The following is a 14,275-nucleotide window of genomic DNA, read 5'->3' on the forward strand; positions in this document are numbered from 1 at the left end:
AGAAATAGTATTTTTCAATTTACCTCATACAGGTACTGTAGTGAAATCTCTTTATTGTGAAAGTACAATTTACAAATGTAGATATTTTTGTTACGTAACTGCAATCCAAAAAAAAAGTAACGTACAACTTTAGAGCCTACAAGTCCACTTAGTCCTACTTCTTGTTCAGCCAATCACTCAACAAACAAGTTAGTTTACATTTACAGGAAATAATGTTGCCCGCTTCTTATTTACATCACCTGAAAGTGAGAACAGGTGTTCGCATGGCACTTTTGTAGCTGGCATTACGTGCCAGATATGCTAAACATTCGTATGCCTCTGCATGCTTCAGCCACCATTCCAGAGGACATGTTTCCATGCTGACTATGCTTGTTAAAAAAATAATGCAAATAATGCATTAAATTTATGACTGAACTCCTTGGGGGAGCATTATATGTTTCCTGCTGTTTTACCTGCATTCTGCCACTTATTTCATGTTATAACAATCTCAGATGATGACCCAGCACATGTTGTTCATTTTAAGAACACTTTCACTGCAGATTTGACAAAATGCAAAGACGGTACCAATGTGATATTTCTAAAGATAGCTACAGCACTTGACCCAAGGTTTAAGAATCTGAAGTACCTTCCAAAATTTGAGAGGGACTAAGTGTGGAACATGCTTTCAGAAGTCTTAAAAGCGTAACACTCTGATGCGGAAACTACAGAACCTGAACCATCAAAAAGGAAAATCAACCTTCTGCTGGTGGCATCTGACTCAGATGATGAAAATGAACATAGGCGTGTGCACGGGGTGTGCTGGGTGTGCCCAGGCACACCCTAATGCAGGGATGGGAAAATGGCCCCACTCTCCTGGCGTGGCAAGCCGTGGGGTCTGTGCTCCGGGGCCGGAGCTCCCGGCTAAGCACAGCAAGTCACCGGCCCCTCCCCCACCTTTCCTCCCTCCCCTGGAGCCATGCTGCCACGCACACAGCGCTCTGGGGGCCAGAGCTGTGCGTTCCCGCCGGGCAGTGTTTGGCTCTGTGGGGAGGCAGACACACTCCCTGCTCATCCGGAGCCATGCCGCTCTGAGGGGTGGGGCTGCATGCTCCCGCGGGGCAGCGTGTCTGGCTCTGCGTGAAGCAAAACATGCTGCTAGGAGCCTCATGGTAAGGGATCCGGGACCGGGGGTGTTGGATAAGGGGTGGGAGCAGCCAGGGGACAGACAGCAGGGTAGGTTGGATAGGGGGTGGGATCCTGGGGGGGGTGGTTGGGGCGGGGGGTCTCTGCAGGGGGCAGTCAGGGAGCAGGGGGGTTGGACTGGGCATGGGAGTCCGGGGTCTGTCGAGGGGCAGGGGTGGATATGGGTCAGGGCAATCAGGGGACAGGGAGTAAGGAGGGTCCGGGGGGGCAGTTAGGGTGGGGGGCGTCGCTGAAGTGGGTGGTCAGGGGACAAGGAGCTGTGGGGGGGTGGATGAGTTGGGAGTTCTGGGGGTCCTGTCAGTGGGCGGGGAGTGGTTAGATAGGCATGGGAGTCCCAGGAGTCTGTCTGGGGGCGGGAGTGTGGATAAGGGTCGGGGCAGTCAGGGGACAGGTAGGCAGTAGGGTCCTAGGGGGACAGTCAGGGGACAAGGAGCAGGGAGGCTTAGATAGGGGGTGGGGTCCTGGGGGCAGTTAGGGGCAGGGATCCCAGGAGGGGGTAGTCAGGGGACAAGGAGTGGGGGGTTTGAGGGTTCTGGGGGGCAGTCAGGGGGTGGGAAGTAGGAGGGAGTGGATGGGGGTGGGACAGGGCTTAGGGCAGGGTGGGGTGGGGCTAGGGCGGGGCTCCCTGGGTGCACACCCTAATGAAATGTGCTGTGCACGCCTATAAAAATGAATATGCATCAGTCCACACTGCTTTGGATCATTATCTAGAAGAACCCATCATCAGCATGGATGTATTTCCTAGAATGGTGGTTAAAGCATGAAGGGATATAGGAATCTTTAGTGATGCTGGCTATAACAGTGCCATATGAACACTTGTTCTCACTTTCAGTTGACATTGTAAACAAGAATTGGGCAGCATTATCTCCTGCAATGTAAACAAACTTGTTTGTCCGAGTGATTGGCTGTACAAGAAGTAGAACTGAGTGGACTTTCTAGGCTCTAAGGTTTTATATTGTTTTATTTTTGAATGAAGTTATTTTTATATAATTTTATAGAATATAATTCTATATTAGTAAGTTCAACTTTCATGTTAAAGAGATTCACTTCAGTATTTGTATTATGTGAATTGAAAAATACTATTTCTTTTGTTTTTTTACAGTGCAAATATTTGTAATAAAAATAAATATAAAGTGAGCAGTCTACACTTCATACCTCTATTGTGATTGAAATAAAAATATTTGAAAATGTAGAAAACATGCAAAAATATTTAAATAAATGGTTTTCTATCATTGTTTAACAGCGTGAGTAATCATGCGATAAATCACAATATTTGTTTTTAATTGCTTGACAGCCCGAGAAATAACAGATCATAAAATTTCACTGGTTTTTTTTTTACATAAAACTATGTCCTGCTTCATTGATTACCTCCAGTTAATAATGTCTTGATCTGAAAAAGGAGGATGCTGTTATCTGGAAACATTTTTTAAGAATGGCTAAACAAGAAGTTAAATAGCCATTATTAAATTTAACATTGTCCCTAGATTCTGATGGAATAAAAGATATTTCATTATCACTTTAATATAGGAATATATTAAACAGCTTCTTTCAAAATATACAAGAGAAATATGTATTGAATACTTCTGCCTTTTCTGCATCATGATGCATAATTTTATCATCCTTGAGTGTTAGTCAGACCTGTAATAGTGCTAGGCTTTAATTTATTCTTGATCTATTTAAAGAATTATTTCTTATTGCCCTTAACCTAACTGGCTGGAAAAAAAAATCACTGATACCTTTGGTCTCATTTTTGCATTTCCTAACTCCTAGTTTGTATTCATTGCTATCAGCTTCCCCGCTTTTTAATTTGTTTTCTGCATATTAGTTTTTACTGCTGCCTTTATCTCCCCTCTTAATCAAGACTTTTTTTAACCAAAGAAACCTTCTTTCATGGTAGCAGAAGAGTGGGTTTTTCTGAGCATCTAATAAAGCAGTCACAATTCCTAACTGGCATTCAAATTTTTATGTTCAAATATTGTCTCTTATTGAATTCTGTTCACAATTGTTTTTAGCTTTGGAAAATTGGCCTTTTTAAAACAGCATGTAGATTTTTACTTCTGTATATTTGTTATGCCTTCTAAGGTAGTGATCGTAGAGGCCATTTTGATCATCTAATCCAACTTCCAGCAAAATGCAGCTCATAGAATTTCACAAAGTAAATCCTGTGCTGTGTCTACTAACTTGCGGTTGGGCATGGCATGTGTACCTTGGAAGGCTGGGTATACAGTAGGCATGGAGCAACAGATCATCCAGTGCATATTGTGACAGACCCAGACCAGTGGGGTACAGGAGTCTGGTCGAGGGCAAATATACTGGTCACTGGAGGAGTAGTTTTCTGTTCCCTGAGTGACCAGAGCAGGGGCTGCCCTAGAGCAATCAGGAACTTGCTAGAACCAATTAAGGCAGACAGTCTGATTAGAACACCTGCAGCCAATCAAGGCAGGCTAATCAGGGCACCTGGGTTTAAAAAGGAGCTTACGTCAGTTTGTGGTGTGCGTGTGAGGAGCTGGTAGCAAGAGTCTCAAGGAGCTGAGAGGATGTGCTGTTGGAGGACTAAGGAGTACAAGCGTTATCAGACACCAGGAGGAAGGTCCTGTGGTGAGGATAAAGAAGGTGTTTGGAGGAGGCCATGGGGAAGTAGCCCAGGGAGTTGTAGCTGTCATGCAGCTGTTACAGGAGGCACTATAGACAGCTGCAATCCACAGGGCCCTGGGCTGGAACCCGGAGTAGAGGGCGGGCCCGGGTTCCCCCCAAACCTCCCAACTCCTGATCAGACACAGGAGAAGTTGACCCAGACACTGGGGAAGATCACTGAAGTGAGCAAATCTGCCAATAAGCGCAGGACCCACCAAGGTAGAGGAGGAACTTTGTCACAACAGAAATAAATAAAATTTCTAGCTATATGTTTGGTAAAACAGAGCCATTACTTTGGACCTGATCCTGAGAGATGCTAAGTACTATGGCTTCCTGCTAACTTAAGTGAGATTTGCAGGTGTCAGTGTTTGTCAGGTGATATGGAAGTATACGTAATGGTAGTTATAGTGTGTGTGTGTGTGTGTGTCTTCAGAAATCATTTTAAATAGAGTTGGAACAGACTTAAGACATCTCATCCCCATGGCGTATCAGGAATTTCCACAGTTCTGTTCTCAAGTGTTTTATCTGCCCTGTAAACTAACATGCTATTTTAGTTAAACTTCTTGATGCTTACTATATATATATATACACACACACATACAGTAAACAAATATAGTGATGTCTGTCTGTCTTTGTCCAAACTTTTCACTTTGACTTTTTCCTGGTCACTCTTTCTGTCTATTTTTTGCCTGCCTTACTACCAACTAAATTTGAAGCTATTTCTCAACATCCCTCCAGCAAATTTGAGCCAAAGGAGCTTTTTGGACACTACTCTTTCTCCTAGCTTCCTTCTCAACTCAGCCTTTCTGTTTCTGTCCATGGTTCATAATGTTGATGACTTCCTTGATTTACTAGAGCTTCCCTTTTCCTCTCTCTCACCTCTCATATTTGTAAATCTGCTTACCACCACTTTCAAAATGCCGTGACTACCCTGACCCCAGATTTTCTGACATCCTTATACATGCCTTTGTCTCTTTTTGCCTCAAGTGCAACTTTTTCTGTGGCCTTCCCAAGACTCAGCTCTGACTTCAATCTCTAAAGAATGCTTCTGCAGCTATTCAGAAAGATAGCATCACCCCAGAATTAAACAGCTCCATTGGCTTCCATCCACAAACAGCTCCATCAGATCTCCGTTCCATAGCCCTTTCTATAATTCTTTATTAACTTTTTTTTTCCCTCTTCAGAGATAAGACTTGAAGACCTGAATTCCCTGGGTCCGTTATTGATAGGCTGTTTTGCTTCCATGTTCTGAACACAAATAGCATTTTATGATAACTCTCTTTTTCCTTCATAGATCCAGGTTTGCACAGACAGCAATTTTTCCTGCAGAGACCGTCAAATGTGGTAGCCCTTGAGGGAAAAGATGCCGTTCTTGAGTGTTGTGTTTCTGGGTTTCCCACACCCACCTTCACATGGATGCGAGGAGATGAAATTATTCCTGTCAGGTATTTCATACACGTGTCTCTTATGTAATGAAAGTTCGTTTCCCAGGGTGAAGTACGGGTAAAACATTAACTATCATTTTAAATGTTGTCAGTTTGGTTCAGCTTTGAGGAGATCAAGCTTTCATTCTAAGTAATAATAAGACTGGATGTACACATGAAACTCCTGTTTTCCTCATTTGCAGCTGTGCATGCATATCTGAGGGTAGAATTTGGCCATAAATGTCTTCTTTTATGAAATGGTATTTAAATCAGGTAGAGCAGCATCCAAAAGTTAATTATCACATTTAATAACAACATTATAAGATCAGAGCTAGCCAGCTGAGAAGGTTCTATGGAGTACCTTAGATCTTGAGTACTTTTTATTGGAGATGAATGTGAACATGGTATTTATTTATTTATTTATTTATTTGTTGGTCAATGTTACAGATCCAAAAAATATTCATTACTGGCTGGCAGTAACTTACTTATTTCTAATGTGACTGATGACGATTCTGGGACATACACTTGCATTGTCAGCTACAAGAATGAGAACAGTAGTGCCTCTGCAGAGCTCACAGTTATGGGTGAGTACGGATTTCCGGATTCTGTGCAAGAGGAGTCCTTTGCTTTCCCAAGAATGTTGATAACCATTAGCGCTTATATAACTCTTTCCTCTGCGGGTTTCCATGTACTTATCTGTAAACTGGTGGGGTTCCCACCTTACTTTGAACAGGATTTTCACTCACCGACAGCAGTATACACACATAATCAATATACCTCATGGAAGAACATCAAACAGCAGAGTAAAACTTCTTACAATGTTTCTGGCTTATAATCTAATTGCTAGTAGAATATTTGTTGGTGTCAAATCCCAATTTGCCCAATTCAGTTAACTGTTTTTTCTTGTGTATGGCATCACAAATGAATACAATGGTGATCTGAAATCTTATTTTAGCAAGTTTTGTATAACTATAGTATTGCTTACTGAAATTGTTTTACTGCTTTTTCTTTATCTTACGACTCCATGGCCTTGCTTTAGCATCAGGTATTATGTGCCTATGTTCTTGCTTTTAGTGAAAACCATGAATAAGCAATGATGCAGTGAGGATTTCCCTGTGTTACCTAGGGTGACCAGATAGAAAGTGTGAAAAATCAGGATAGAGAGTGAGGTGTAATAGGTCAATGTAAGAAAAAACCCCGAATATCAGGACTGTCCCTATAAAATCAGGACATCTGATCACCCTGGTGTTACCTTCTACATAAAAATGTTTTCTCCTTTGTTTCAGATGATAGGTTTGCTGGCTAACTAACAAAATATGTTGTCTGAGGAACATGTGGAAAGATGTCTTAGACATTTTGAAACAGGCTTTTTTCCCCTATTGTGTCAAATTTTAATAGAACCATAATTATATTAAATTCCGAGAGGTGTTTTTTTTTTAATCGGAGAACAATACCAAGCTACATTAGCATTATTCAATAAGATTTAAGAAACTACATAGATAATACTTTGTCAAACAATAGCATAATTTCAATGTGCTGTTCATTTTGCATTCTGGTTTTAAAGCTTATGCATAAAAATACTTGCATTAGAGAACAGAACCCCAAGTTGGATTATAGAATATTCAATGCTTGTATAACAATATCCTTCTTTGAAGTCATAATTCAATGTTATAGTAATTACACATGATGGAAACTTTCATTCTATTGCTTTAGGTACATTAATACAATACAAATGTTTTATTTGCTACATTTTGAAAATTAAAAAAATGACTTTATAATTGCAAAAGTTCACTTTAACTATTTATAGTAAACCTACATTTCCAATCTGCAAAGAATCAAATGCAGAAATGGAAGATAACTTCTGGAATAAAATGCTTATTTAGCTTTGCTGAAAGATGCTCAATGGAAACCAACCATGAAATTATACACAACTGCAGCTATTTGTGGATTGAGAAACACCTATCGATTATGTGAATCTTATTTTTTTTTCTCGCATATAGTAGATTATAGGATTCTATGGCATGGACCAAGGCTGAAATTTCAATGCTCTGCAGAGGATTTGGCTATCCAGTTTCCATGAAAATTAATAGAAATTTCACATCAAATTCTTTCGGGTGTTGAAAATCCCACCCCATATCTTTATTCTCTGTAATGCACTTAACTATGGGTTGACTATGACTCTATAATAATGTTACGCTAAAAATGCATTGTATAGAATTAATTTTGTATTTATTTTCATGCTTATACAGAGAGAAATATGTAACGAGGAGTGTAATGCAATTTTGGGGATAAACTTGGATTCAGATAATTCAGTGATAATGGTCATATATGAATGGTAGAAGAGAGGTTTCAAAAGGTGGCACTTGTTACTTATTGAGCACCACAGATTGATTGGGGCTGTACCAACATAAAGGATAGCACAATCACTGACACAATGAAAATGAAATCTAAATCTGACAAAGAAACATGCACGTGCATGCAAAATACGTAATAAAAATGCACAATACAAACATTGTGCATGCAAAATAAATCAATTGTATATACAAAGTAAAGTGGGTGTGTTTTTTTTTTTTTGCATAAGTGTCTAGTCACAAATTTTGGAGGTACAATTTTGATAACCTTTAAAAGTTTGGTCATTTATTTTCATAAGCATGTAGCGTGGCAGATTTAAATTAACACCATGTATCATATTGCTTAGCAACAGGTATTATGTTTGTATTGTTATAGTGAATATGTAAAAGATCCAACAAAAACTACACACCTACTAATGGAGTGCAATAGAAATCCCCATATATCCTTATTTTCATAAAAATTGGACATATATATTTGTTAAATTCATCTCCATAAGTAGGAAACTCACTCTGAGAAGTTTACCGGAGTTGCTCATAACATTAGCCTAATTTATAGACATGTAATAATTGATGGTTTTATTCATTTCCCATTGGTAAGGTATAAATCTGTATATTTTCTTTTTAAAAATTGTTTTATTTATCAAACAAAAACTGAATTGCAAATGCATATTTAGTTATAAAGCATCCATTGTTTATTAGAAAGTTAATTGCTTTCATGTAAACAGTTTGTGTGAGAGTATGTTCTGGAGAGAAGGGCAGGCAAAGTATTTTACACGTGTCAGCTAAAAAATTAAACACTCCAATAATTAAATCTTTCCTCTAGGCCATGTGAGTGGGCCAATACTACATCAAAGTTAGTTGAATCACATGATAGGGTGATAGCTTCATTATTTAAAAGATAAAAGACGATCTGGCAGGAAAATGAATATCTTTCATGGGGAAGATCCTATGTATCATTTCTTTTGCGGATCTTAAAACAACCCCTCACCTGTATTGGCCATAATGCTAAAAATGCGGAGAGGAATGAAGTTGCTGGAAAGGCTAAATAATATTTGTTGCTAAATTTTGAACTTTGAATATTTCATGTACAAATCCTTTTTAGCAGGATGTTAGTCGTGTCTCCTTGTGCAGTAGAAAGTTTAAAAGTCCAGTATATATTACCTTCTTGCTTTATAAATCAGCTGCATGCTTGGCAATGATTTTAAAGGACTAGGCTAAGTAAAAACAAATGTTTAATGATGACAATCACTGGCAAGATGATTGCTATCGTTAGGTTTGCTAATGAGTGTCCATTATAGCTCCTTCTTTCTAGATCTTAAGTTTTCAGAAGCATTCATCTTTTGGGGTTAGAATTTTTCCTGTTTGGTCTTTGGGAGTTGAATTTAAAGTTTGAACAAAATCTCTTTTGCCATTTGTGTAGGGAAGACTGGGCCTGAGATGCACTGGATTATAGCACTGATCAAGCAAAGATCTTTATTCCTGCATGGAATCCCACTGATTTCAGTACAGTGTTATGCTGGAGTGAGAGTCAGGGTTTCCAGATACAGTCGCTGGATTGGAGCTTAATTTTGCAAAACTGACTTTTGCAAGCATTGATTGTAATGAATGCATATCCCTGACAGTCTCTAAATTCTATCAATTCCAATGACAAACATCATGTGACTACGTTATTTGAAATCTGTCAGAGTTAGAATTGTGCCTGTCAAGTCCAGGAAGGTGTACATGGCCTTTTGAAGATAAAGAAGATTTTTCATCAAATAAACAATTGCATATAAATGTGACACATTTTCAGGTTCATAATAAAATTGCACTTGGATCTCAAAGCTACTTTTAATTGGGTTGAGATTACTGTACATAACATAATCGTTGTGTTCTCTTTCTGTGATTTTAAAGATCCTGTAAATGTCCCTTGAGGAGCAATACAGAAGTGAATAGTTTCACAGCACTGCTAGGTCAGCAGACTGGGTTTGCATGGTTTCAGGTCACTGACTAGAGAGAGACTGCCAACAAAAGCAGAAAACTGGGTCCAAAAGGTGGTGTTGGCAGAAAAAAACTGTTCCTAGCTTTTACAAAGCAAGTTATATGTAATCTATAAAGAGACAACTTAGAAAATGCTTCCAAACTGCAGCCAGGGAAACAAGCACCTTTTATGATTGAATTTTTAGGATCAACTGTTTTTTGCATCAGTTTTATTTTCCAGCAAGAAAGTTGAGCCTCCATGGTGTTATGAGCCAGGTTTCCAACAAGTCTAGTTTAGTTTGCCAAGACCAAGAGTTAGTCAGTATTGCAAAGGATGGTCAATCCAATCTTTCTTGTTTGGTTTTATTTCCATTCCACAACATCCATTGCCAGAATATGTGTGCACAGATCAAATGGATGAAAAATGCTGACTGATGGAGGCCTGGAGCATGTTGCCGGGTGTGAATAATTTTAGGAACAGAGTAAATGCTAGGGGAAAAGCCCTATGTTGAAAAAACATGCCTAGGAACAAAAGCCAGACAATTATATATTACGGCTACAGAAGCATCTTTTAAACTTACCCTGCTGGGCACAAATTTTGATTCAGTCTACTTTGGATGTGAAAAATATGTCCAAGGATATACCATATTACTAAACATCAGTGGTAAAATATTGTAAAAGATCATTCACTGTTATTAAATCCCTGACACAGAAACATTCTGGAGTAGATCCTCAACTGGTAGACATTGTAATAATTCCATTGAAGGTGCTGGAGTGATAATTTACACCAGTTGAGGATCTGTCCTTCTTTAGCTATGCTTGATAGGGTGAGTTAAGGATCCCACATCAGTCTGTTCTGCTAATATCTTTGAATGTTCTGTGTGTGGCCAATAGCTAACCCCACAGCAGCTAGCTGAAGTAGATTGTTCGGTAAGCTGTTTTATTCTGAATATTAAACACGGTTGAAGCTGTTTACTTATTCTCTAACTGAATCTCTCACTCTATCTGGAACATTGTATGTTTATGTATACAATGGAAAGCTAAAGTGGAAACAGATAATCCATCCTGGAACAATCTTTTGGATTATCTCAGGCAATTCTTAAAAAAACAAAACAAAAAAAAAAACACACTCAAAAAAATACCTCAAGTCACAAAAAGGCTGTAAAAACTCTCAAGTCATTTTTACCATCACTATAAGGTTAAAGTCCAAAAATAGAATATAGGATATCAGGTTTTTTTTCCCATTTCTTCTGTATATATCCGAAATGAATGCAGAATCAAAGTAAGGACACAAGAGGATAACTCATCCACCCTGTCATTTCCTCTTACCGTTATTGGAGTCCCTCCTCTTTTGCTTCCCCATGCCCCAGCTCTTCAGACCGAAGAATGGGCGAAGTGCTGCAGAGAGACTTGTCAGTTTCATCATGCTGCGTTGTCGATTTTCTTCTCATTCTTTTTAGGATTTCTCTCTTGATGGCATTAGTGGGAATTATGTGGTTAAATTCCATGGAACTTTGAAACTGTACATTGACGTCTTTTGTTTCCAGGTGTTTTCACAGTAATATTAACTATCAAAAATATGTTTGAGATTTGACATGAGGTAAAAATAATGTATTTAGCTTGGGCATTGGGAACATATTTTGCATTGTGCTGTTGAGAAATGGGATAGGCTGCCCGTGCTCAAAGAAGTAGCAAGAGCTGCAAACATAAAAAAGAATGGATAAATCTATGAGGACTGCTGGCACTTCAGTGTTATATAAAATGCAGCTAGTCCTTCCAAAAGACAGGGGCTGAACTGGATGGATCAATAGTTCCTTTCATCTTTGTTTTCTCTGATTTAGAAATTTTTTAAAATACATATTATGCGATCAATAGACTTTAAGGGCGCCACAGGAGCAGTTATTTTCTATCCAGTAAACACCCATTTGGACAATGTTCAGAATGTGTTTTATACAATTGATTGAGAGGCTGTAATGTTTCCTTGGGAATCACTCCATCCACTGTTGCATCATGCTTATGGAAAAAATGGAAGGATTATGATGATGTTGATACAGATGCAGGTATTAAAAATGCTATGAAAAGCAATGCTATTGGGGATATACCCTGTATTTATCTTAAAATCTTATGAAGTCCTTTGCTAGCATTTTGTTTAAGTAATTGAAAATTGTAGATGTTGTGTCATACAGAATATGTTATATTTGTTGACTCTGTTTTTATTAAGGCTGAGATGGAAGTTTTACCTTACCTCATAAGTTGGGTGCCTGCATGCAAGACAGATCACCTAGGGTGGAGAAATCTGAGTACCTGATCATGAGTAGACCTTCTTGTGATTTGCATCCCAGGTGAATTTTGCTTTTGGTGAAAAACGGAAATAAAAAGAGAGAGAAAAGCAGAAATGTGAGCAGAAATGGAGGGAATCAGAGGTGTGACGAAGATTTGTCTGCTTAGAGTCTCTGGTTCAAGTTTGCCTCAAGGAAAGAAAACTTTATTGCTAGAATATAGAAGATATTGAAGGTAGCATTGAAACCAAGAGTTTAGTAGGATTATAAAAAGAATGGACATTTTATATGGATAATGAAAACATCCAGAGTTGTTATAAACAAGGATTTTAAAAAATAAGAGTTTTGGTAGAGAGAGAAATCTGTACGTTTACATGCATTAGTCAACATCTAACTAATGAAGGGTACAGAAGAAACTTTCTCTTTTTGAGGTGGTGTTCCATAACTTTACTCTGCTTTACTCTGAACCTGCTGGAACTGGTCAATGTCAGAGATGGGATCCTGGACTAAGATGAGCACTGTTCGATCCAGTATAGCATTTCCTTTGTTGCTATGTTTCTTGCTTTCTTGAACCTGTTGGTGCAGATATGAGCAGTTAGGTCTGCAGCAGCATGATGGAAAAAATTATGCTAGTGTTTTGCCTTTAATGGGCTCTCCCAAGAGTGAATTGAAAATGAACCCAGATCAAGAATGTCTTGGATGGTGTTTGGTAATCTAAGGATAGGCACCTACTTTACATTGAATTTCAGTGGGAGCTGAGCCCCTAACTCATTCAGACACTTCTGAGAATGTAGTCCTTGTCAATACATCTGTCGGCTAGCATCTTACAGACGTACAGGCCACACCTCTCTTGTGCTACTTATTTATGAGAGAGGCTTGAACAAAACTCCGCTTGTTGCCAGTTTCAGCTAATATGCATATTCATGTTCAACCCAACAGCGGAATATGTATGTAGGAAGGAGCTATTTGTTGTTGGTGCTCTCTCAAATGACCTAGGGGAAATTGTTGGAGACACTGAATTTGAGGATGATTTCCCCAGATCTTTGTTGTGGCAATGGAAATGCATCAGTCCGTGGGAAAACCTGTTCGAATCCATCTGCACAGAAAGATCAGTAATGGCATGATGCCTTTGTTACTTCTATGCATAACTCTCTAATTTAGGAAATACGTCATTTTGTAGATCTGGCTGTAGCGATCAGTCAGATACTCTATAACAATCAGAATGGAAATTGCTCAGATTGAGCCTTATAAAAAGACTCAACTGTACTGCATAATAAGAAGTGAGATCTATTCTGCATAAAGGACAGATTATCACAATAGCAGGTAGTAATCTGTTGTTCAGTATGGATAGTTTAATGATCTACTGCACATAAGTCCTCAAACCTGCAGAACAACAACTATACTGGTAACTAGAATGCTCTGTTTTTATTTATATCTCAACATTCTGTAGTGACACCTATACACTTCCCCCTTATGGGCTATGCTAATGATTCTTCTGTTATAGGCAAACCAGCAAATGCCAATTCGTACTGCTCTACCACAGCAGCTTGCTGTCACCCACGCAAACAGTTACTGGATGCTTTGCTGCTCTAGTCAACGGCTTATGGCATCTGTATTGTGCAGCTGCCTATGCGTTCTGCTCGAGAAACTGTCAAAGATAATCACTTTTTAGGCTTTGGGTAAAATTTTCTGAACCAACTAAGTGATTTACGAGCTCAAGGGCCATTTTCAAAAGGGACTTAGGGCTGGGTGTACGAAGGTGCTTAAAGATGCAGATAGGTACCTATTGGGATTTTCAAAAGGTTAGGCACCTAACTCCCACAGGCTTCAAGTTAATCTTCTGTAAATCCTATGAGGCACCTATTTGTATCTTTAGGCACCTAAATACCTGTGTAAATCTGGCTTTTGGGCACTTAGGAATCTTATTCTAATTGAAAGTCAATGGGTGTTAGATTCCTAGGCACTTAAGACACTTTTGAAAATGATACAGTGGGAGATTTTCAAAGGCACAAAAGGAGAATGGCTGCCTAACTCCACATGACTTTCTGTGAGAGAAAGGAGTCTAACTGCTCCTTGTGCCTTTGAAAATCTCCCCCTTAAGTTAGTTAGTTAGTTCTTCAAAATTTTACCTTCATCTAATATTTAAGGCCATGCCTTAGGTCCATGTTGGAAAACTAAGCTGTAGACTGTACTTTTTTTTTTTTTTTTTTTGGTACTACACCTCTACCCCAATATAACATGACCTGATATAATACAAATTCTGATATAATGCGGTAAAACAGTGCTCCAGGGGGGCAGAGCTGCGCACTCCCGCGGATCAAAGCAAGTTTGATATAACGTGGTTTCACCTATAATGCAGGAAGATTTTTTTTGGCTCCCGAGGACAACGTTATATCGGGGTAGAGATGTATATTGATGTTTGGCTCATGAGGGTCAAAATTTAGGG

At 39.0% G+C, this 14,275-nt stretch overlaps 1 protein-coding gene across 21 annotated transcripts in view; it reads left to right on the forward strand.

The window, feature by feature from the left end:
• The window catches only part of DCC (DCC netrin 1 receptor), a 555,466-nt gene that overhangs the window by 84,645 nt on the left and 456,546 nt on the right, over positions 1–14,275 (forward strand). For 15 of the 21 annotated variants that reach the window (XM_039544135.1, XM_039544134.1, XM_039544133.1 and 12 more), the window contains 2 exons: positions 5,111–5,261; positions 5,688–5,824. In XM_039544135.1, coding sequence (XP_039400069.1) covers positions 5,111–5,261; positions 5,688–5,824 — 288 coding nt within the window. Of the gene's footprint in view, positions 1–5,110; positions 5,262–5,687; positions 5,825–6,526; positions 6,562–7,047; positions 7,340–9,011; positions 9,353–11,771; positions 11,792–14,275 lie in introns of those variants that run through there. The other 6 variants (XM_039544155.1, XM_039544146.1, XM_039544148.1 and 3 more) reach the window with 6 other exon arrangements.

This window comes from Mauremys reevesii, linkage group 6 (genome assembly GCF_016161935.1).
Source record: "Mauremys reevesii isolate NIE-2019 linkage group 6, ASM1616193v1, whole genome shotgun sequence".
In the NCBI taxonomy this organism is placed as follows: domain Eukaryota; kingdom Metazoa; phylum Chordata; order Testudines; family Geoemydidae; genus Mauremys; species Mauremys reevesii.